At 44.8% G+C, this 22,664-nt stretch overlaps 1 protein-coding gene across 5 annotated transcripts in view; it reads left to right on the forward strand.

Annotated features, from left to right (window-relative positions):
- The window catches only part of LOC135916975 (probable chitinase 10), a 185,974-nt gene that overhangs the window by 42,617 nt on the left and 120,693 nt on the right, over nucleotides 1–22,664 (forward strand). For 2 of the 5 annotated variants that reach the window (XM_065450411.2, XM_065450410.2), the window contains exons 3-6: nucleotides 1,079–1,516; nucleotides 2,193–2,446; nucleotides 15,435–15,535; nucleotides 22,441–22,558. The exons of the other annotated variants lie outside the window; for them this stretch is intronic. In XM_065450411.2, coding sequence (XP_065306483.2) covers nucleotides 1,079–1,516; nucleotides 2,193–2,446; nucleotides 15,435–15,535; nucleotides 22,441–22,558 — 911 coding nt within the window. The remainder of the gene's footprint in view (nucleotides 1–1,078; nucleotides 1,517–2,192; nucleotides 2,447–15,434; nucleotides 15,536–22,440; nucleotides 22,559–22,664) is intronic. 5 annotated transcript variants of the gene reach the window in all.

Here is a 22,664-nt window from a genome sequence, read left to right on the forward strand (position 1 = left end):
CAGCCCGTATAGGGAAAAAAGGAAAAAGTGGTGAAGGAAAGGTAGCGAGGTTAACGAGTTTAGCTCAGCCGGGGAGGGGATGAAAGATGGGGGGGGGGAGAGAGCACATAGCACAGCACATTCATCGTCAGTTACAGTACGTCACTCTCACGTGGTACGTGGCATCACTGTCACAGCCGCTTATCCAAACCCGTCTCTTTCAAAACCCAAAGTAGTCCCATGGTCGCCGTCAGTGTCGATGCCTTCTGTCGGCGATATGTGAAAATCGTATCAACTGGCAATGATCTATTGTGAAGGTGCCATAGAACGGACGCCAGGGATGGTCTCCGAACATTATATTCATATTCACATGCCCCGACGGCGTCCTATGAGATACAGGAAGAACATTGCTGCTTATCGCGACGTCAACGTCCAGAAGAGCCGACGAGCGATAGGCTCTGGCGGCGCTAGCATGGAAGACGCCGTTAGTAACATCCGTTCCGTGTTCAAACGCCGCGAAGGAACTCATTGGTCCTTGCGCATTTGTAGTAACAGGATATCTACTCTAAGGAACGGGATGACAGAATTTATGAGAAGGTTATGGGCTTTTGGAAGAGTTTCGAGGTGTTGGATAGAATTTGCCCGGAATATAGCAGTTAAGGAGTGTAACGCGAACGGGATTGTTATTCTGCGAGGTTCTTAAAGTATGCCGTGTTTATTTATATATTTGTTTGAGGGAATAAGTTGTGTTCTGGAAATTTGTGCACTGCGTTCAGAAACACCCAATTAATGTAGTTGTCACGAAGTTCTCTCTCACTTTATATGCCTTGCTTGGCTACGCCACTACTCGTGCGTGAACCAGCATGGCAGCGCTCAATCGCACCTTCAATGAACGATGCCTACACGTCTGCTACGTTAAAAGAAATGACCGGCGGATTGTGGTCCCGGAAAGAAAAGTGCAGACTCTTTCCATGTCAGCGCTGTGCACGATTGTTTCACGGTACCTCGCCTCTTTCCAGTGTAACAAAAATTCTCTTTCCATAATTCGAAATAAGCTCCAGTGCAATGTATATATCGGGACTCTCTTCCTTCCCACCAGGTGTCGCAGGTGCGCCTCGGAATATGACGGCTTATGCGGATTACTACCACAGGAATAGGGAGTCCTACCTTGACTTTTACGAAGACGACAAGCGCCAGGCACGCTCCAGTGCATTGTATATATCGGGACTCGCTTCCTTCCCACCAGGTGTCGCAGGTGCGCCTCGGAATATGACGGCTTATGCGGATTACTACCACAGGAATAGGGAGTCCTACCTTGACTTTTACGAAGACGACAAGCAGCAGGCACGCTCCAAGCAGCGTGCGCCTCTGGTGTGCTTCGTGCGGTACGACGGCTTCATGAAATCGGGCGTGATGCGCTTCGCTGTCCGGGGCATTCCCGTCAAGAAGTGCACTCACGTCGTCTACTCTTACCTGGAGACGGACAACAGGACCGGAGAGCTGCTGTATCGCAAAACGGGCCCGCTTTCTCAGGCAGGTGCGCCACTTTCTTGCGTGGTCTTGAGGTATGCGATTGTGGAGACACTTAGTAACCCGAAGGCGGTAGCTGTCACATCATCAATTGTGCGCAAAGTTCGTGTGTTTGTGTACGTTCAACATCGTCTGTGTACATGTGAGAAATCGTTTGTGCTAAATTCTATTTCTGTTGCTTATCGATCTAAATATTGCATGTATAGGATCGCCCTCCCTCCCCAGAAATTTCTGTGTACCTCGATGCCACCTGTACAGCCTCCTCCTCTACTGCCCGCCCGGTTTCCGGTCGAATGCTTCTGCGCCCCCTCCCCTTCCCTCAAAAAAAAAAAAATCCATGCCTGGCTTTTCAACTGTGTTTATGACTGGAACGTTGAGGCTGGATCCTCATTAAAATATATATATAAGCTCCAGCCGTGTTCCCAGTGTGGCTCAGTCCGCAGATAGCCTGGGGGAATGAAGTAAAACGTTTCGAAGGGGTCGAGCATACTGAAGAAATTACACCGGATGTAATGAACAGCTTTCAGCCGAGTCTCGGGTAGATTTCGGGCATTGCCAACCAAGCCCCTAAGAATTCCAAGAGGTGTAAGACCGACCTCATAAAAATTTGGTGGTTTTATATAGTGTATAATTTGCTATTCGCATGCATTTGCGGATAACATTGTTTTTTTTTCTGCTTGCAGATATAGAGAAAGATGTAGCCTTACTAAAGAGACGTCAGCCAAAGCTTAAGGTTCTCTACAGCTACGGTGGTGGAGCGCACACGAATAGCATGCTCAACCGACTGAGCACGAAAACCGACGAGGAAAAATTGTTCAGGACACTCGATTCCCTCGTGAAGCCCGGAAAATTTGACGGCGTCAACTTGCACTTGGAAGGACCGGGACCGTCAATATGCAACAAAGAGAGCTTCAACAAGATTCTCAACTTTATCAAGGTGACCGATGCACACGGCTTTTCCGTTTTCCCCCACGAAATTCTCAAGGGCGCAAAACGCGAAAACCTTGTCTTTGCCTGTTTGTCCGCAGCGTCAACGCCGAGCTATAAATCCTTACGGCATGCACCTAGCGCGTTGCGGAAGCGGTGGTAATTTCTCGAGAAGTGCTGAAAACAAAAACGAATCGGTTGTGCTCAAGGGCACGTTAAAGCGAAACAACGTATTAGTTTAGACCACGGTGGTAGTTCAGTCTTATAAGGTAGCCTTTCAGTACTCTATTTAGTTAAGTTCGCGACGATAGGATTCTGAAGGTATAGACGTTCAACTCTCTCGTTTTTTTTTAAATTTCGGGCCGAAACGTCAGGCGCCTTTACGTCAGTGGGACGTCATGGATTTCAGTATCTTGTCTTGTATTACGCCCTCTCTGGAAGAATATAAGTTCTAGAAACTTGTAAGGTTCAGTCTCTGGCTCCTTGGGAATACGGGGCTGTACAGGTTTTGTAGGTCAAAAAGAATTGATTAGTCATGACCAGGCACCTTAAAAAATTTCTGACGTCAAGGCGAGTTGGTGCGAGAACTTGAAAGCGCCACCAAAACCCATCTTTCGTTTTTAGTTAATTTCCGGCTTACAAAGCCTTTTGTCAAGGGTAGTGTGGCTTTTAAGGAATTGGAGCAGAGTAACTTACTAACACAGCTGAAATATTTTTTTTCTCTCTATCGTCTCTTTAATCTGATGTTCGCTTCCGTTTAACTAACTAAAAGAAAACAAGAAGAGAAAATAAAGCAGAGCACAATGACATTGTATAAGCTGATTTTGCAACACGACGTGTCTGCAAGCACGAAATATTTAATGAGTAGGCGTGGGTACTGATAAATATAACGCTCGCAATTAATTTCAAGGCAAAGCTCTACCGTACGTCACACACTTAGTTTTCTTTTACGTTTTCAGTGACGTGTGAACGAATAGCACGAATTCAAGGGAAACATTTCATTCCTTAAAATTATTTTGTTAAAGATATTCAAAAATTTTTCTACGTATTAAGAAAACACAAGAAAGTACAACTGTTTTATATACGAGCTTGCGCAACGAAAACGCAGTAAAACCAAAAAAAAAAAGAACGCGCAATTACGGTCAGAAAAAGAGCAGAAATAGGGGAGCACAACTGCTGCCTAGTTTGTTGGTAAGACGCACAGACGTACTTGTAAGGTGTACTGACATAAAATTTTCAAATTGTAGTTCTTTTTTAATTGACTGAGTGTACGAATATCTGAATGCCAGAAAAAGTGCTGGCATGCATCATAGCCCCCTTACTACCTTACTATCATACTTGCTTTTCGCAATAACTTATTGTTTACGTACGAAGATGGTGTGCGTGTCATGAAGCCCGTCATGGAATATTCAGTCCATTGAGTGGCTACGTTCCTTGCTGTTTCTACGAAAACTGCAGCTGTCACGCGCATATGCAGTCAAAAGAAATGTGCGCTACACTCTTTGTATCCTGCTTTATTTTTATATGAAAAACTCCATCGTAGCTATAGTCGTAGTGCGTGTCATTGTTGCACGCCATCAGAAAGTCTGGCTCTGCGTAATGACGTCATGGTAATGTGGATGACACCGGGCCAGCTTTCCGACACGAACTTTCGTATCGATTCGTTGTATCTTTAAGCGTTTTCCAAACTTAATACTTGCTACAAGGTGGTGACCACGATGGTGACCCAAACATGGCGTCATTGAAGCGCTTCCCGTACCGCGATCGCTTCCGGCGCATGCCGTTCTCTATAGCATGGTAATCGAAGTTACCTTCTGTTAACCAGAACCAGCAATCGCTGGGGCATGAATTTGGACGCCACTTATCGTCATACTGCTACAGTCTAGAAGCACGTGGTAGATCTTTACCAAGTTTAAAATTACGTGCCCATATTCTTTTTATGTGCGATGGAGAGATTACCATCGTCATACACCTAATTTTCTGCGGTAGATGATAAGGGTAAAAAAAAGAAAAAAAAGATAGAACTAGAACAAAGTAGCGATAACAATTAAGAAAAGATCAGTGACGACTTAGCGGCAAATGCGAGAGAAATGCGGTAGGATTACGCGGCCCCTCCTTGAAGCTCCAAATGCACGGTTTAGGCCACGTTCACCACATAGAAAAGTGTTGTTCAGGTGCTCTCTAGACAAACACACACACACACGAACCCGCCTTTCAGAGACGATGAGGCACAGTACAATGAGGGACGCGCAGCAAATTTTGACCGAGAACGCTTCACGTAGCTTCTTTTTCCATCGTCAGCTGGAAGATGGGCGAACTCACTTTTCACGAATTAATTGTTTCTATAGCCTTTTCGGTACCGTAGTACCCAATTGGCAACTGTGCAAGTGGTTAGGCGCAATAAAGCTGCAAGCGTTCGTGAAAATTCCTACCAATTCGGTCTAGGTCGTTGTTTCGCCGCAGGCGAGAAATGCCTACCGTCAAATACCTCTCGATTACTGTGAGTTGACACAAAAATAGAGGATGCAGAATCAACAGGCCGACGGACCACACGATGTTAGATTTTTATCCATATCTCTTGGCCAATCAAAAATTATTTTTAGGACAAGAATCGCAAGGAGATGGTTAATTTCTTCATTTACAGGGAGACGCTGACTTTAGGATCTAACCGCGAAATACAAACGAAAAATGGTATTTTCACATTCATAATTCAAAAGTTATGTTCCTGAGATGGCTTCGAGTTTGAGGAGTACAGACGGTTTCGTGCGCTCGATAACAGCAACGAGCACGCAGCCCCAAGGCACTGCAGGTCACGCGCATTATCCGTCCATAACATGAAACAAAAACTGCGTTCTTTTATTTAATTATTTATTTAAAATACTGATATAAAATGCCTGATGGCGTTACACAGAGGAGTGGTTAATCATTATACAATGCTAGATATAGCAGTCTGAAAGGATGAATGAACCGGATTGCTGGTGACCGAGGCAAAGAGGTGGCTCCATTCGGATGCTGTCTTGGGCAGAAATGAATTGAAGAAAAGGTTTGTGCGGCAACTTGGCAATTGTATATTGACGTTGTGGTCGATTTGCGATGAAATATAAGGGGGTGATATAAAAAGGTCATTTTTAAGTTTTCGGTTAGTATAGTACATTTTATGAAAGAGTTATAACCGGGCGAGATTCCTTAGTGATGTTAGATCTGGCAGATGAAGGCTAGTTTTGATGGCGGATATACTGGCACTGCGGGAATAATTGCATACAATGAAACGTGTAGAGCGGCTCTGAATGGCTTCAAGTAAGTATGTTAGCTGCGCTGTAGCGGGATCCCACATTCATGAAGCATACTCTAGTGGAGACATTACTAATATTTTACATAATGTACGTTTTAGGGAAGAGGGCGAGTGAGAAAAATTGCGACGTAAAAAACCTATTGTTCGATTGGCAGAGTTTGTCACGTATTGAATGTGAGTTTGCCATGACATATTGTTAGTGATGTTAACACCTAAATATTTATTGGAAGTCACAGAGGACAGAATAGAGTTAATTTTGCATGAGGATGCAGAAACACCACTACCGCGAGAAAATTTCATCATTTTACATTCGTTGACATTTAATTTCATTAACCACTGGTTACATCACGAAGAAATGGTGTTAAGATCAGATTGAAGTAAAAATGAATCATCTGGGTTAGTTATTTCACGATAAATAACACAGTCATCAACATAAAGACAGATGTTAGACGTCAATTTCTCCGGCAGATTGTTAATGTAAATAAGAAATAAAAGAGGTCCAAGGACTGAGCCTTGTGTCACACCAGAAGTTATGAAACAGGTTAGTGAAACGGAATTGTTAGCAGATACGAACTGAGTTCGTTTGTCGATAAAGTATTCAATTCACTTAAGTAAATAGGGGTCAATGTTAAGTTTGCTTAACTTCAGAAAAAGGAGACGATGGCATACTGTGTCAAAGGATTTTTCAAAGTCTAATAAGATACAGTCAATGCAAGAACATCGTTTTAGAGATGAGAACAGGCCATTAGTAAACATAGTTAGTTCTGTCTCACATGAAAAACTTTTTTCGGATACCATGCTGATATTTACTAAAAAGTTGTTAGATTCAAGGAAAAGCACGATATCAGAGAAAATAATCTGTTCCAGAGCTTTCCCGGGAATGCTGGTTAACGAGATGGGTCTGTAGTTGATAGCGCATAAAGGGTTACCTTGTTTTGGAATAGGCACCACCTTCCCCTCCATCCAGTCATTTGACAGCACACCGCATTCTAAGGACTGCTTGAAAAGGTTAAATAAAATAATGGATGAGTGGATTACAGTGCATTTTAAAAACTGAGCAGTTATTTCATCAGGGCCGGGTGCAGATACCTTTAAATTCTTTATGAGGTTTGTTATTCCAACCCAGTCAATGATTATGGGATCCATCATGGGAAACAAGGGGGCTATTAAATACGGGTGATGAAAAAGACTGATCATCAGAAAACGAAAATATAAATACGTTATGCAGAGCAACACAGCACATATCAGATGGTATGACGTTCCCCGTTTCATCAAATAGTGGGATATCTTGTTTCGGTTTACCGCTAACCACTTCCCAAAATTTACAAGGTTTATTTTGAAGCACAGAAGGAAGAGTGCTTGAAAAGGAATTGCACTTGGCCGCTTCAAGTTCACGCTTGTAATCAGAGACGCAATTTTGATAAGCTGCCCAGCGCATAGCCTTATCACTTGATACTGCTTTTCTGTAAATCCTTTTTTCTTGTTTCGTAGATGGCTGAGCAGCGGAGAGAACCTAGGAGTGCGAAACTTGGAATGAATTTTGCACTAAGGCACATATTTCTCAATAAGCGAAAGAATTCTTGTTTTATAAAATGTCCACTTCTCTTCTACACTAATATACGTGTAGAAGCGCAGGAACGATTCGCACAAAGATTGCATTTCGACGTCAATAGCGGCGCTATTCGCTAATTCAATAAGCGCTATTCGACAAAGATTAACAAAATTAGAGCTTTCATTAGTATGCGTACAAATAAAGCCGTGGTTGTTATCCCACAAAATATCTGGAAAATTACAATGACCTAAATCTAGAAGGGGAGAATTTGAGTATCCTACAGAATTCAAAGCGTCATATAAAGAATCCCAGAACGTCGAACAAGATTGAGGTACACGGTAACAGGCACAAATAATTACTTCGTGACGTCCAAAACGAACGCATGCGCACACAATTTCTAGTGGAGATAGGACCGGAATAACTTGACAAAAATGGCGCGTTCATGCTGGAATAAGCACACCACCGCCTGTTCTTCAACTTCGATCAGATCTAAAGAATTTATAATCATTGTGACAGTGTAAAATTTCATTGTCAGCGATTTTCTTGAAAGCCGAGTTTCTGTCAGCACAACCACGCCTGCGGCAAAATAATCAATGATAGAAGACAAATAATCTCGCTTGTGAATGACACTTCTAATGTTTGTAAAGACAAAAGATAAGTTGCCCACGATAGACACTCCCCTCTTAGAAGACTTGTGCTATCTATTTGCCGGATTATCCTACCATAACGTAGAAGCAATTGACGAAAGCGGAGAACGATCTGCAATCTGGGGAATTTCGTAGGCAGTATTGGTTTGCGAGTACATGAAGCATTTTTTTATTGATGAACATCCTTTTGTGTAGCAAGGAAAAGGGCCGTCCGCTTGCCTTGCCATACTCGGCAAGTTTCTTTCGGCAACTACGGCTTGCTTTGCAAACGTCTGCAGAAATGCTTGCACTTGATCCTTTAAGTTTGCCCTTATTAGAAAATATAGCATCTTTTGTTTTAAACCTTGTAAATTTTACAATTATTCATCGACATTTGGCAGCTACGTATGCTCCTAATCCATGGGCTCGAGATATACTGTCAGGTCGTAACTGAATACCTAAGCTACTGGCAAGATCTAAAGGATAGAAGAAAGTGCCTCAGACTCAAATTTTTTCACAGTATTTACTATTCTAAAATAGGCATCGACAGGAACAAATATATTAAATTACCATTGTACATTTCCCGTAGAAGAGACCATGCCTTGGAACTCCATGAATTTCCTTTTAAGGGTGACACCTTGCGTTACGAATTTTTTCACAGGACCACGAGGGAGTGGAATGCTCTCCCGTCAAATATTGTCGGTATACAATGTAATGAAACGTTTTACCGCGCTTTGTGTGTTGAAATGAGTGTCAACTGATGCAGATATGTATGTACCCCCCTGCTGTAATGCCTTCTAAGGCGATGCAGGTACTCAATAAATAAAATAAATAAATAAATAAAATACAAGAGCTCTAACTTTTTCTTTCTATTGAGCCCGGGATTCACTTGACGAGCCAGCAAGACCATAAAAAATTTGGTTCTCCCTACGTGCGCCGTCTTCAAAATCATCTAGCCTGCTCTGAAGTTAGGCATTTTCTTCGCGAACTGTGTGCACAACTATTTGTTGCAGGCCATTAGTTTGGCACTCATCTACATTGCTTACGCGGTCATCTACAATGGCAAGTCTAGCGTTAATGCCATACACAGTTTGTTCTAGGGCAATTTGACTTTTTTTGACGTCGTCAAGCATTATCCTTTGTTCATCATGACGCGAGTCAACATGTGAAACAATAGTTTTAACAACTGCTAACTCTGGCGATAAATTTATATTTATTGTTATATTTAAATATATAATATTGTAAACACAATATTAGTAGTTTTATAACATTGAAACAATCAGAAGTAATGGTGTAGAAACACTGGGGCATAGTAGGAGCAGCAGAAATACACTGTTCGATTTTTTACAATAATAAGAAGGAGCTTCACCCACCTGCACCAAGGAAAGGAACGGGTTTATGGCCGGCTGCATTCCTGCTGCTCCAACATGCCCACTGGAAGGTTGAGCAAGGTAAATATACCAGGTAGCGAAGCTTCCATAGGAGCCCATACGTTCAAAACATGGCGGTTCATCGGCGGTTCTCTGGCTTAGCGCTATCTGTATGTGGAGGGAGCCCTGCCGGTGGAAAAAAAAATAATGCGACGCCATGTACGTTAAAAACAGAAGCGACGTTATTTTGTTTCCGAAGGTGCGAAATTTGTTTTGTTGGCCTGCCTTTAGAGCTATATATTCATATGGCCCACCATCGTCTTGATGGGTGTTTCGAGCTTTCAGGGCGGAAAGCGATGCAGGAAAAGGACAGCCGTACGGTTGTCGAAATCCCACCCCTTCACCGAACATACTTTCTTTGGAGGCCAACGAAAGCTTTAGGTGTAGAGTCCTGATCATATCGTCGGATGCCAAGCCCGACGCGCAGCGCAGTCGTACACAAACAACTACACAACTATCTTGCTGAGCATGAGGTCGCGGGATCGCATTCCGGCCACGGCAGCCGCATTTCGATGGGGGCGAAAACACCCGTGTACTTAGATTTAGGTGCACGTTAAAGAACCCCAGGTGGTCCAAATTTCCCCACTCCTCCACTGCGGCATGCCTTATAATCAGAAAGTGGTTTTGGCACGTAAAATCCCATAACTTTTTATTCATGACTCACCCCTTTGGAAGCGTTTTGTTCTTGACATCACTACAACGTGAGATTATAGACGTTCTCCATCTTCATTGAGTGAATACTGGGAAACGGACTCGGACTCTTCTTGCGTGTGCGTTTACACATTCACCGCAACAATTTATTTTTCATAACTTACTCTTTAATTAAGGAGGCTGTAAAAGACAGCAACATTATATTAATAGCTAGGTGGTCTTAATAACACAGAACATTTAAACGCTTATTAATCGGCTTTCACTTCATGGCAAGGAATTTCACGAAAGCCCTTCAGCATCGCTCGATGATATCGTAATAATATCTTTATTAAAATTCAAAGCCTATTCGTTTGACAACGTTCATCTGAATTCCCCCTTGCAAGCTGATGCCGACTTACATGTGGTTCGGATCGGGGGCACTTGAGATATGCCCAACCTGTCAAGCAAAAAGTTATTACGAATGTTTCAATTCAAGAAAACGTCTTACCCTTGTGCCTTTCATTCCCGTTGGCAAACACGCATAAGACGAAAGTGCTGCATGAATAGCGTCGTTAGCCCAAACGAACGAGCTACCGTAACTCACCTCGCCTATATGGCTGTCATTTGGGCTTAGATAAGAAATACATATTTTAAATCGAGGCATCACGAATCCGAAAAGAGCTGCCTATGACCAGCACCAGCTAGGTTTCTTTCATTTCGTACTTCATCCCAGCGGCTATTAGTAGCTCCCGGAGCAGAGCGCTAAGTGTGGAAGTGGCAGAGAAGGTGCTCCATTCTGTCTCGTCACCCACTGAAAATTGCACGCCGCGCTGCTGGCCATTCCTAGAAAATTGTATATGTGACTCCCAGGCATTTGCAACACAACAACATTGTTTTATGATGGGAGAGTCCAGGTGAGAGACAGGGTGGTTATGGAGATGAAAACACGCTATTTTCTACAGCAACTTAAGGATGAATGAATGAATGAATGCCTTCATTTATTGAGAAAAAGCAGGAGCAAGCATCAGTGGAAGCACGTCTGAGCACATTGGGAAAGAAGCGGGGGATAAAGAGAAGAAAAACTGGAGCCCGGGTGGCGTCGCAGTTTAACGTCGAGATAATGTAAGCGAGAGTTGGTCGAACCAGTTGAATTCAAGGTTAGATGTGTGATGTGGCGAGTAAATGACTGGAGTCACCGCCCAGCTTCCGTCCTTTGCGGTAGTATAGGCACCCGCCGTTCTTGGTAACAAACATTTGCTGAAAACCAATCTTAGCAATTACTTATTCATCGAGCCATACCTCGCCGCGTATTGCTCAGTTGAAGGATCTGTGGATTACTACAGCGCTGTCGCGACAAGTTGCGACCATACCATGACGCTTGTGGTTGCGGTTGCCATACTCGTGACTCTTATCATTGTGGGAATACTATAAACATGGGTTTACTGCACAAGTTAGAGAACAGACATTTTAGAACAGCGTTTGTCGCCTGACATTCGCTCAACGCAAGCACCACTGCAGCATGTTACGGTGCGCGTACTTCATGACAGAGACGCGAACGCACACACAAGAACGTGTTAGAATACAGGGTGCCTTCTTGTGCCTGGTGCCAAACATATCCAAGCCAACAATATGTTAACAATCATGCTGCTGTTTCTATGCAAAGAGGTTATATATTTAAACTTCTGGAATGACAATCCAATCCGCTGCCTACGGGAGTGATTGTTAGAGGAAAAGGAGCGTGGCTACAGTACGGGGCCGCGGTACACGCGTGGCGCTTCCTGTGCTTGCGGTTCTACGATGAAAAATAAAATTAGACCCCCTTAAGAAGTATATCAGTCCCCCATTGTATGTCGCTTGACGCTGTGTGTCGTTGACATGCTGTCATACATCGACAGCATGTCAACTAGCGTTTAACTGATACTTCATTAAGGTCGCTGCGTGTTTGTGTTGTGTCAAGCAGGAGCGAGTAGCTGAAGAGGTGACACTGGAGAGAAGGCGGTGAGGGAAGTCCGCGAAAAGTACTTGAGGATAGCCATATTGAACGTCGGCGCCATGTTGAAAAAAGCCTGCGACTTTGGTTGCTCAGGTCGCCAGAAAGGCTTGGGTGGTAGCCTACCGCTGGACGTATTTGGTAACCACAGCGATAGACACAAACTTTGCGGATGTAAACAAAGGAAAGACACCTAGTGAGTTGGCCAGCCATTTTGAGCTCTGGCAAAATTTCAAAAATGAATCTGGCGAAGTATCACGTACCCAAAATAGTATATGCCAACCCAAATGACTCAGCATGTTCATATTTGCACGACACACCACAGTGGCCTGCTACCAGGACAGTTTTCATTCAGTGCATTGAGTGATGACAGTTCTCATTGGGTGCTTGAGAATAAAAACGAGCACATCAGAGACGACCGAGGGACGTTTCTACGGTACAAGAGCAGCACATCGCCCCTCCCCCCTCTCCTCCATCTACCACCCCCCCCCCCAAAAAAAAAACGCGTAAATAAGCTTGCCAATAGGGGCATCGTAAGATCGAGCACTACGGCGCTTGTTGATCGTGGTCAGGATGACGTCAGCGTTTCATTCAACGTTTATTTCTGAGAAAATAAGTTGAAGTTACGTTTATTTGCATCACAATGGCGGGCGTAATCAGGCAAACATTGAGAGCATTTCATTAGAGGGTGCCTGACTACTCTGTGGAGATTACGTACTATAATGACAACAAACAACACAGAAAACTTCGCTTACATCGATTCGCACATACGTGGGATCCGCACAATGTTTTAGACAATCAATTTATATGTTTAAGAATGGCGCTCATTAATGCAATATTTGCATTCACAGTGAGCAAAAGCGGCTGTCGTGTCCACGGTAGAATTGATTTAAATGGCTTTAATCTCATGGACATTATATCGTTGCGAACTTCCGTGGGATTGTAATCTTTAAAATGGGGTACAAGACAGGAAAATCAGGAGGTTGATGAAGGGCAACAGGGTAGAAGCTTGCACAAGATCTCAGGGAAATAAAATGACTTTCTGAGCAGCGCGGTCAGGGGCCATGCAATTGTTTGAATGTCTATTAAACATCCTCCAAAATATGAAGAGGCCGACAAAAATTAAGGCATTTTGGGAAAGGCGAAACCGCTGGAAATGTTAAGAAAGCATTAGATAAAAGATGACCTAAAAATAAGAAGCCATAACGTTGACAGGGTGGCCAAATTCTGGCCCAAATAATTTGGCTGCTCAGGCAGTTCAGCTGAAATGCGATGGTGCGAAATAAGGCAAGAATGTCGGCAAGTGTTGAAGAGAGGTCAAGTACGTATAGATACTGTGGCCGACGCCAGCGCCCGCCCTGAAGCTGTCAGGCGACTGCACGTATAAGCAAGATTCCTTGTCATCAGTCGTTACAGTGTGATTCGGGTCTGTAATATTGGACGCGGACTACATCTCATTAAATGCAGTGCATTCTATGGTGTCATTCTTCGACGGCTGGTACCGATTCTCTCACAATGAGTATAGGAACAAATTGTCTCACGGTCCGGCTGTCACCTTCTATAAACTGCCAACATTCCTTCCCCTCCGAAGTTGCTTAGTTTTTATTGGGTTGGCTGCTAATGACGAGGTCTCGGGATCGAATCCCAGCCATGGCAGCCGTATTTCAATGGGTGTGAAAAGCGAAAACACCCATGTACTTAGGGTTAGGCACAGGTTAAGGAAACCCAAGTGGGCTAAATTATTCCCGAATCCCCCATTACGGCATGCCTCATAATGAGACCGTGGTTTTGGCACGTAAAACCCCATATTGTGTTATGTAACATTCGTTGAGGATGTACTTTGCAGTCGCACAACTCTTGAATACAAGTGCCAGTAGTTGTGCGCGAGGTCTTTGAGTATGTGGGTAGCCTTTAGGGCGTCCGATACTTGCTAGTTTGCATTGCGGCTATATTATAAAGACGGAACATCAACATGACAATACGGAGAACATACAAATCCCTAATGTATTACTGCACAATAATTTTAAATAGCGGCATTCCTTCACGCACATGGATAACCGTCATAGGAGACTAGTCTGGAAACTAACTGCAATTACTGTATATGTCATACCCAAGGCTGTACCTGGCCTGGTGTCCAGTAAATGTGACGTAATATTGCGAGCAGCTTCGGTCATAGCATGCTAACAGACGACGACCCAGACTGTAGTGACAAGCGCAAGAATGGACACGGGACACTAAAAAGGCGGCAAGGACAAGCGCGAACTTCCAATTGGAAGATTGAAGTTTGTGCTTCTCCTTGTCGCCTTTTTAGTGTCCCGTGTCCACTTTTGCTCTAGTCACTTCAGCATGGAATACCAACTAGCCCGGTCTGTCTTAATACTTAAGCACATCTCGATTTGCAGCTGCGGCGGTAGCCCATGAGTGCGGATAGCAAAGTCGCCAGCGAAATAATTAGGGGCTCCTTAACGAAACCGATAGGTCAAAATCAAAAGCCGTCCACTACAGCGTCTCTCGTAGACGCTATGTTCGAACGTTAATAATGTGTGCCGACTGAAGAAAGGCTGCCACGGAGTGCTTCTGACGGTTAGCCTACCTTGTTTACACCGTATACTCTAAAAACAGTTGCACCCATTGGGGTGTATATTTGTCCCACAACGATAATCGTCATCTTTCTTGCCCGCGTTTCCTTTCTTTAACGCTGCGAGCCCGGTACTTCCCAGTCACGAACGGCATGCGCGTTATCAGTGTGACGCAGCATTCTCGACAGGAAAGTAGCGAGCGCCGTGTTTTCAAGAAGGGAAACGCAAGCAAGGCAGATGGCGATTATCGTTGGGGGACAAATATACACCCCAAAGGGTGCAACCTGTTTCTAGAGTGTACACTCTTAAGACGGTTGCACCCTTTGGGGTGTATAAACGTTTTTAGTTTTTTCATAGAGGACGTTGCAGATATAGATACCTTTAAGATGAAATGTGGGGAACAATAAACTTAAGCAATCCGCTACAGGGAGTGTTTCACCCGCCGTGATTGCTCAGTGGCTATGGTGTTGGGTTGCTGATTACGAGGTCGCGGGATTGAATTCCGGCCACGGCGGCCGCATTTCTATGTGGGCGAAAAGCGAAAACACCCGCGTACTTAGATTTAGATGCACGTTAAAGAAACTTAGGTGGTCGAAATTTCTGGAGTCCTCCACTACGGCGTGCCTCATAATCAGAAAGTGGTTTCAACACGTAAAACCCCATGATTTAATTTTTTAACATTCGATGTTTCCGGAAAATTGCTTGCTAAATATGAAAGAAAATTTTAGCATTGACTTGATGTATATAATGATGCATTTGTGAGATACGTGCGCTAGGTTCGTACGTAGTTCTGTGAAATTTAGAGGCTGTGGTCCGTAACCGTACTGGATGTGATATTATACTGTTTGTAAGGATTAAGAGTTTTACAGGGCATCGAATGTTCTTGTTTCTCTAAACAGAAAGTCCGGTTCAGGATTATGCACACGGATGACCTCTTAACAATCCAGCTTCCCGCCTGCCGCCCCAAGTGTGACGCTATAGTAAAACGCACGCTTGCAAGGTAAGTTACAATGAACAAATTAGTGTTGGCTTGTTTGGAAAGGTGCAATAGTATTATAGCAATAATCTATGCTACACTTAAGATTACACAGATAAACATGGAGTATTCAGCTTGAGGCAGTATACAGTCATTAGTGTCGTAGATGTGTGGTATACTTGAAAACTGACGTGTACTGTCTATGTTTCTTTATGGGCAAACTAATGAATAGAGAAAAAATAGCATCTCATGTTTACATTGTCAGTAAATGAAACGAATTTGTGAGTTAGGAGGTGTTTTTTTAATTATCCCATACGCCTTTCATGTGTTCCCGGTGTGTGTAATAAAAACGGCATTGTTCTACTGGTAACAGCCACTGTTGCCTCATTTTGGCATGTCGGAGGTTGGGGTCCGTCTGTCTTTCTGTCTCTGTGTCAGTAAACGCCTAGCTAAGTAAAGCAACGGAACAAGCACTATAGGAAGGAACCGGATGAGTTTCTGAGGTTAGCAGTATTTGAGTTGCAGGTTTGCTGACACCACCCGCATGACCACGCATTATCGCCGCATGTAAAAAATGACGACGTCTGCAGGCTTGTCTGTGACATTTTTCTCTATGTGATCCCGCCATTTCCTCATGTATTATGGGGTTCAATGAGATAGCGAACGCGCACACGGCTATGCGTACACGAATCCAGGATGGACGGATGGACGGACAGAAAGGCGGACTCAAGGCGCACTGATGAGTTTCAAGATACTCTTGAATTTCAATGGCGACAGACGTACCCTTGACATCAAATGTGACTGCATATCATGATCGGTCTTTTGAAAAAAATCCGCATTCATTACAAGACGAGCGCGACGTTATGGCCATGTGTCGAAATTATTATGTAAGAGGACAGTAAGAGAGTCAGTTCTTTATCTGTACTTAAGAGACAGTCTGTGGCAACCGCTACTGTCATATTAAAGCGCTCGTTCGCATCTTATCCACGATGTAGTGCTCACGGTGCCGTGCTGTACGCATGGAAAACACGATGAAGGTAGCACTAGAACTGAAATAGTGTTACATTGTTGACCATGTCCTCTTAGCATATGTAGAAGGCTTGGCGAGGCATCTCAGTACGGATGAGAGTATCTTACCCGTTTGAGACCAGAAGCTGGCTGCAGTGTCACGCATCATAATGACAAACAGACCGGAAACATCTGGTGCCGAAAGTGGAATATATTTAGAACACCAGCGTTGCATATCTCTAAATAAAGTTTAGTTTGGAATAAAAAGACGTACGTTACATTAGTGACCAGTCCCCCATAGTAGACATATGTCGGTATCAGTAAAAGAAAACCAAAGCACTTAAGCCTAATTCGGCGCTAGGTGCGTAGTAGGCGCCGATGGACGCGCCACTGGTGGCGGCCTTGCGCAGTACACTAGGAAAAGGAGCCAGGGGCACGTCATAGTTTTCTGTTTCGCTGATCGTGCCTGTCTGTCGTATTCACGCTTTCAGGGCAAAATAAGCGACAACCTTCGCATGTGTGGGGTAGCCAAAGCTTCAAAGAATGCCGAAGAATTGTTCCACAATGGGGTGCTTCAATACCTGCAAAAACGGGCTGGCAATACGGTTATAATCATTCTCCGCAAAGCCTCATCATAGGGAGCAGCGGTAGCAATAGATCGCCCCATTCAGCGGGAAATCGCTTCTCATCCTTTCCTTTGTCGTGTCGCTGTTTTTTCCACTCGATCATACTTAGACGGGTAAGCGACGAAGTTCGTCTGCAGTGCAGCTATGCAGCTTAAAGGCATTTCGCTAAACTTCTGGATTCCGTTTGCCGCGTCTTTACCGCGTTGCGCTAGCTAGGTATACATAGATAGATAGATAAACTTTATTAAAATAATAAAAAAAACAGCTAATGGTCGGGGCCCTTAGTCCAGGGCTCCGCTGGCTTTTGCCATCTTCTTAGCTCTCTTGATCAGCTTGAGCTGGTCGTCGAGGGCCGAGCTGGACAGCAGTGCCTCCCATTGCTCCCTCGTGGTGTTCGTGTCTGGGTGTTCTATGTTGTGTAGTGCGCACTCCCACGTAATGTGATATAGGGTTGGTGTGGCCCCACACCATGGGCATTCGTCCCTGTAGGCTGTGGGGTGTATCCTATGTAATATGTGTAAGTTCGTGTAAGTGCCTGTCTGGAGCCTACGCCAGGCAGCGGCATCCTCTGTGTTTAGATTTCGATGGGGTGGTGGATATAGCAGACGACGCCCTCTGTGGTAGTTGACGATTGCTGAATAATCGAGGTCGACAGGGTCCAGGTCTTCTGCAGCCGGCGTGTTGAGTGCTCGGTTATGTACAAATCCTCGAGCTGCTCTGTCGGCCTGCAGGTTGCCCGTGATGCCTGTGTGGCCCGGTATCCAGATGATGGTTTGGATGGTGAAGTCCTCAGGGTCCTCCTTGAGTATTCCGGCTAGGACTTGTGCAGCAGGTCTTCCAATTCTTCCCTGTAGGAAGTTGCGGCAGGCCTGCTGGGAATCCGTGAGGATCGTCAGTGGTTGGTTTGCGTGTAGGCCCTCGCGGATGGCTAACGCGATGGCCAGCTCCTCGGCTTCCGTAATCGTGCAGGGGCGGGTCGATGCAGCGGAGGTAACGTGGCCTCGGTAGTCGCATGCCACCGCAACTGCGCCCTTGTTGTTCGTGCCATACATGGCAGCGTCCGTAAAACGGGCCGTGGTATTGAATCTGAACACTTTCTCCATGTACTGGGCCCTTGCTCTCCTCCTGCCGGAATGTAGGTTAGCGTCCATATTGCGCGGTATCGGGGCAACGTGAAACCTGTCCTGAACGTGACGAGGTATGTAACAGGTTTCTTGGGTTCGTGTTGTTATTTCTGCTAGGTATACACGACGGCACGAGTGCATTGTGTTGTATGTTAAAGCTACTGAAGCCTGCAAGAACAGAAATTATTTGTTTTATGCGGCCCGGTAAATCCTCGCACCAACTGTCACGCCCTTCCTGCTTGTGCATCTATTTTATGCATGGCTTCGCGCATGTTGAACTGTTGCTAGTTGCTTCATGCATACTGTTGTTGATCTGTTTGGGGTGCGAGCTTTTCACCCTGCCTCGTTTGTAAGGGGTCTCAATCACGTTGTATCTTATCGGAATGGTGCCAAGCAAGTGAGTCTTTGAAACACATGGTTAACAGCGCAAACAGACGACCACAAGAAGGGAGACACGCGCACACAAGCGCTGACTAAGAACTGGCTTTATTGGCAAGGATAGCGCACCTTATATATGCCAGAATGAAGCAATGGAAATGAAGGGGAAAACACGTGAAGGGTGATAGCGTGTCAACAACGAAAGCGCAATACAGCCAAGCATGCGCAACTAAACGCCAACAATTTTTTGTTTGTTTGCAATCAGAACCCCCACGACAGCCGCATCTAGAAGATCAAATTCAGCATCAAAGAGAGCAAGCGAAGGAGTGCTAAAGTACTTGTTACCTAATTTTCTAATGTAGTAGGCTTCTAATCTGATGCGCGCGGTCTTGTCACTACTCTTACCCGGAATCGTCATCTCTTTTAACCGGGCCACACAATCCGTACGATTGCTAACGTGCGCAACTAAATGTGCGTATTTATCATCTGTTTTTTTCAGTTTTTGAGCGTGTTACCCTTAACGGTCATTGACACAGCGACCAGTTTCGCCGGCGTAGAACATCCGACATGACAAGGGAGTGCAATACACCACTCAAGTGGAACATTTAACAAACGGAGGGTGGGGGTTCTTCTGGCATCCACGTTTTCTGGCATTGCAGATGCGTGGGCACAACTTTCCCAGCTGATATTGGGGGAGGGGGGGAGGGACAGATAAACAAATTGGCATGCCGCGCCTACTTGCCACCTTCTTAAGATTGTAGGAAAGTTTATGGATGTAAGGTACCCCCTCAGGCTTAGGCGCCTTCCGTTGATCCTCAGCCTCTGTACTTCCCGATCCACGCTTGAATTTTTGAAGGAGGGTTTCTGAAACGGCAGTCGAGATCGAGAGAGGGAACCCTGCAGCCAAAAGAGAGCTTACCTCATTATTAAAACTGGGCTTAATCTGATGTGGGCACGATTTTGGGAGAGCCGATTCCATACAGAACACCGCTATTCCTCTTTTGATTGTCTAGGAGTGCGCCGAGTTAAAGCGCAGCAGCTCCTTCTTAGCCCGTGGTTAGTAGCCCCAGCAAACGTGTCCTTTACAGAACGTGGTTTTTAGGTTTAAAAAGTGTAAAATTTAAAGATACGGAGGTTCATGGGAGAAAGGCAACCCACGTCTATGTTTGCTGAATATAGATAAAACTTCGCCTACTGTAGAGGGGTAAGGGAAGGCGGGCTGCTTTTTTAAAAGCACTAAAAATCGTCAACATATCTAAACCTTCTTAAAACCGACCCCCAATTGAACATCCGTTCTAGGGCGTTATCCCCCTGGCCAGAAAAATATCACAGAGAATAGCGGCAACGCAAGACCTATGCAGATGCCATAGGGCTGCTAAAAAGGGTTGTTCGTCATATACAATAAAAGTAGAGTTCAAATAAAACTGCAATAAAGATAGAAAATTATTAATGGACAAACTGACGGTGTTCTGGAAGAATACGTCACCGTTATCTCCAATGCGCTCTTTGACTCGTATTAGCAGTTGATTCTGTGGAACAGAATAAAACAAACCTACACGTCTACCGAAAAACCGAGACCAACATCATCATTTTCCCTCTGAAGCCGTACTACTGTGGCTGATTTTTTTACAACAACTGGGTCGTTCATGGCATAAGTCACTAGCTTTTTTAGCAAAAAGTGGATAACACACTTCTGCCACGATTCCTCTACACTAACAATAGTCCTAAACGGAATTTGGGGCTTATGTGTCTTGGCTGCAAAAGCACCCTCAAGCTGTTTTCTCTTCTGTTAGATATGTCCCTGGCAAGCTTGCCGAGGTCTAATTGTTTACAAAACTCGACGAACTTGATCTTAACACGCACTTCACTTTTCTTCACGGGGACACTGTTCTTATTAACGGTGTCAAAGCTTTTTCATTAAAAATTTCCTTGTGTAAAACGGCGAACCTACCCTCTTTACCAGCGTGCGTAAGCATCAGGTTGTTCCTCTCAAAAAAATTGAACCTGATGATTATGCAAGTTGATAAAGAGGGGTGTCTTATCTCGGAGAACAAGGCCTAAGTGTGTCTAGAGAAAAGTGCGCATTGGTTGGCTTTACGCGCGAACAGATGTCATCCTATACCGCTTCAATCAACGGTCAAGTTGTGTACTATGTTAAGGCGCATCACTTTCTGGGTGTCATAACTAACCATAACCTCTCTTGGAGATCACTGCGTCTAGAAGTTAAATGCATTGCTCAGGTTTTTGAATGTCTCTGTTGGATAAATTGGCTTACACCATTCCAGTCTATGCTGCAGCTCTACAGCGTATTGCTCCTAGGACTCCTTTGTTGCAGTCTACCAGCTTTGTCAAGTACACGTAAGACCAACATCTGCGCTCTGGAGAGAATACAAGGACGAGCCTTACGGAAGTGTTTAGGGCTGCCTCGGTGCACCTCAACACCAGCAACAATTGCCAGTCAGGGGCCACTTGATCTAGACACATGTAGCTATCGACTCTCTCAGAGCGCACATTCGCCATCTGTCAAGGATCCTCGACCATCACTTGGCTTCCCTATCAGCCGAGAGACCTCAAGCGACCTTTACAAGAGTGATAAGCGCTTATCAAGAGTGCTTACCGTCGTCTTAACACTGGCGGCGAAGCCTTCATCTACCCTGTGGTGCCTGCGACAGCCTAAAGTGAACTTTGCTATTCACGGAACTACAAGTGGCCAATCATCCGTCACCACCTCTGAAGCAACTGACGCTCCTATTACTGCACCAACCATATCACGATCGCATACATATATATACCGCCGGTTCGAACTCACATTACCAGTACAACTGCTGCGCTCATTGTTCCAGCTAAGCAGGTTACAGTTAAATGAAAAAAATGTCATACATGACTACACCTACGGCGGCAGAACTTGCAGCCCTCCATGCCGTTATGGCCTACGACACCGAAGATCCAGCACAGATATAGGTCACATTTTGTGACTCTAAGGCAGCGCTTCACAATATCGATTCCACCTTACGTCACAGAACATAAAAGATAATATTATGCGACATCAGGGAAGTGCGCCACCTAGCTCTGGAAACTGGGCAGCAAATAATATTTCAGTAGATTTCTGCCCACTGTGGCGTCGTTGGCAACGACTTTGGTGACAGGGCTGCCCGGTTTGCCCACGCAGACACCCAGATGCGTCCAATACCTTTGGCGAGGATGGACGCTGCCAGGGAACTTCGCCTGCTTGCACGCAAAAAGTCACGAGCTTTCTCGAATTCAAGTGCCTTCAATTGCCGATTGCATAAACTGGACCTTTTGCTACGGCTACAACTACCATCTAGCCTTTCCCGCCGCTAAACAACCTTTCTGTGCCGATTTGTGACTGGTAGTGGCGTTCACGAACGCTTACTCCCATCGTATGGGAATGACCGATAGCCCTGTGTGCGACTCCTGTAGGCGCGAAGAAACCATCAAGCGCCTATTCTCTATCTGTCCTTGCCACGACGTACAACGCCTATCTCTCAGGACAACTTTTCGCCGGCTAGACTAGAGACCGTTCTCCGATTCAAAGCAACTCTGACCATGGCCACACCCGTCCCTTGCGCAAAAAGCGGTTCGTGCACTAGTACACTACTTGAAGCGTACCGGTTCAAGCGACCGGTTATAGTGTCCTTGTGCATGCATCCTCCTGCGTGCACTTTGTGCTCGGTCCCTCCCTCTTTTCCTCTTTCCATTCCCCTTTCTCTTACCCCCACTGTAGGGTAACTAACCAGACCTGCATTCATAAAAAAAGCGTTTCTTGGTGCAGGTACGTCGACTATATCTTCCTGATGACATTCGATTATAAACTGGATGACCTTTCGACGACAAAGCTTACCAGTGGACTCAAATTGTTCGAAGGAACCCGTTGGAGCACCATTGACACCGTAAGAAATTTTACCTTTAAAGTGTGCTTTATATTTCAAGAAACGAAAGCAAACGTGAAAGTGTTCTTTTTGTTCTATTACCGAATCATCATTAACAAAAAAAAAA

This window comes from Dermacentor albipictus, chromosome 1, assembly GCF_038994185.2.
Source record: "Dermacentor albipictus isolate Rhodes 1998 colony chromosome 1, USDA_Dalb.pri_finalv2, whole genome shotgun sequence".
Taxonomy (NCBI): domain Eukaryota; kingdom Metazoa; phylum Arthropoda; class Arachnida; order Ixodida; family Ixodidae; genus Dermacentor; species Dermacentor albipictus.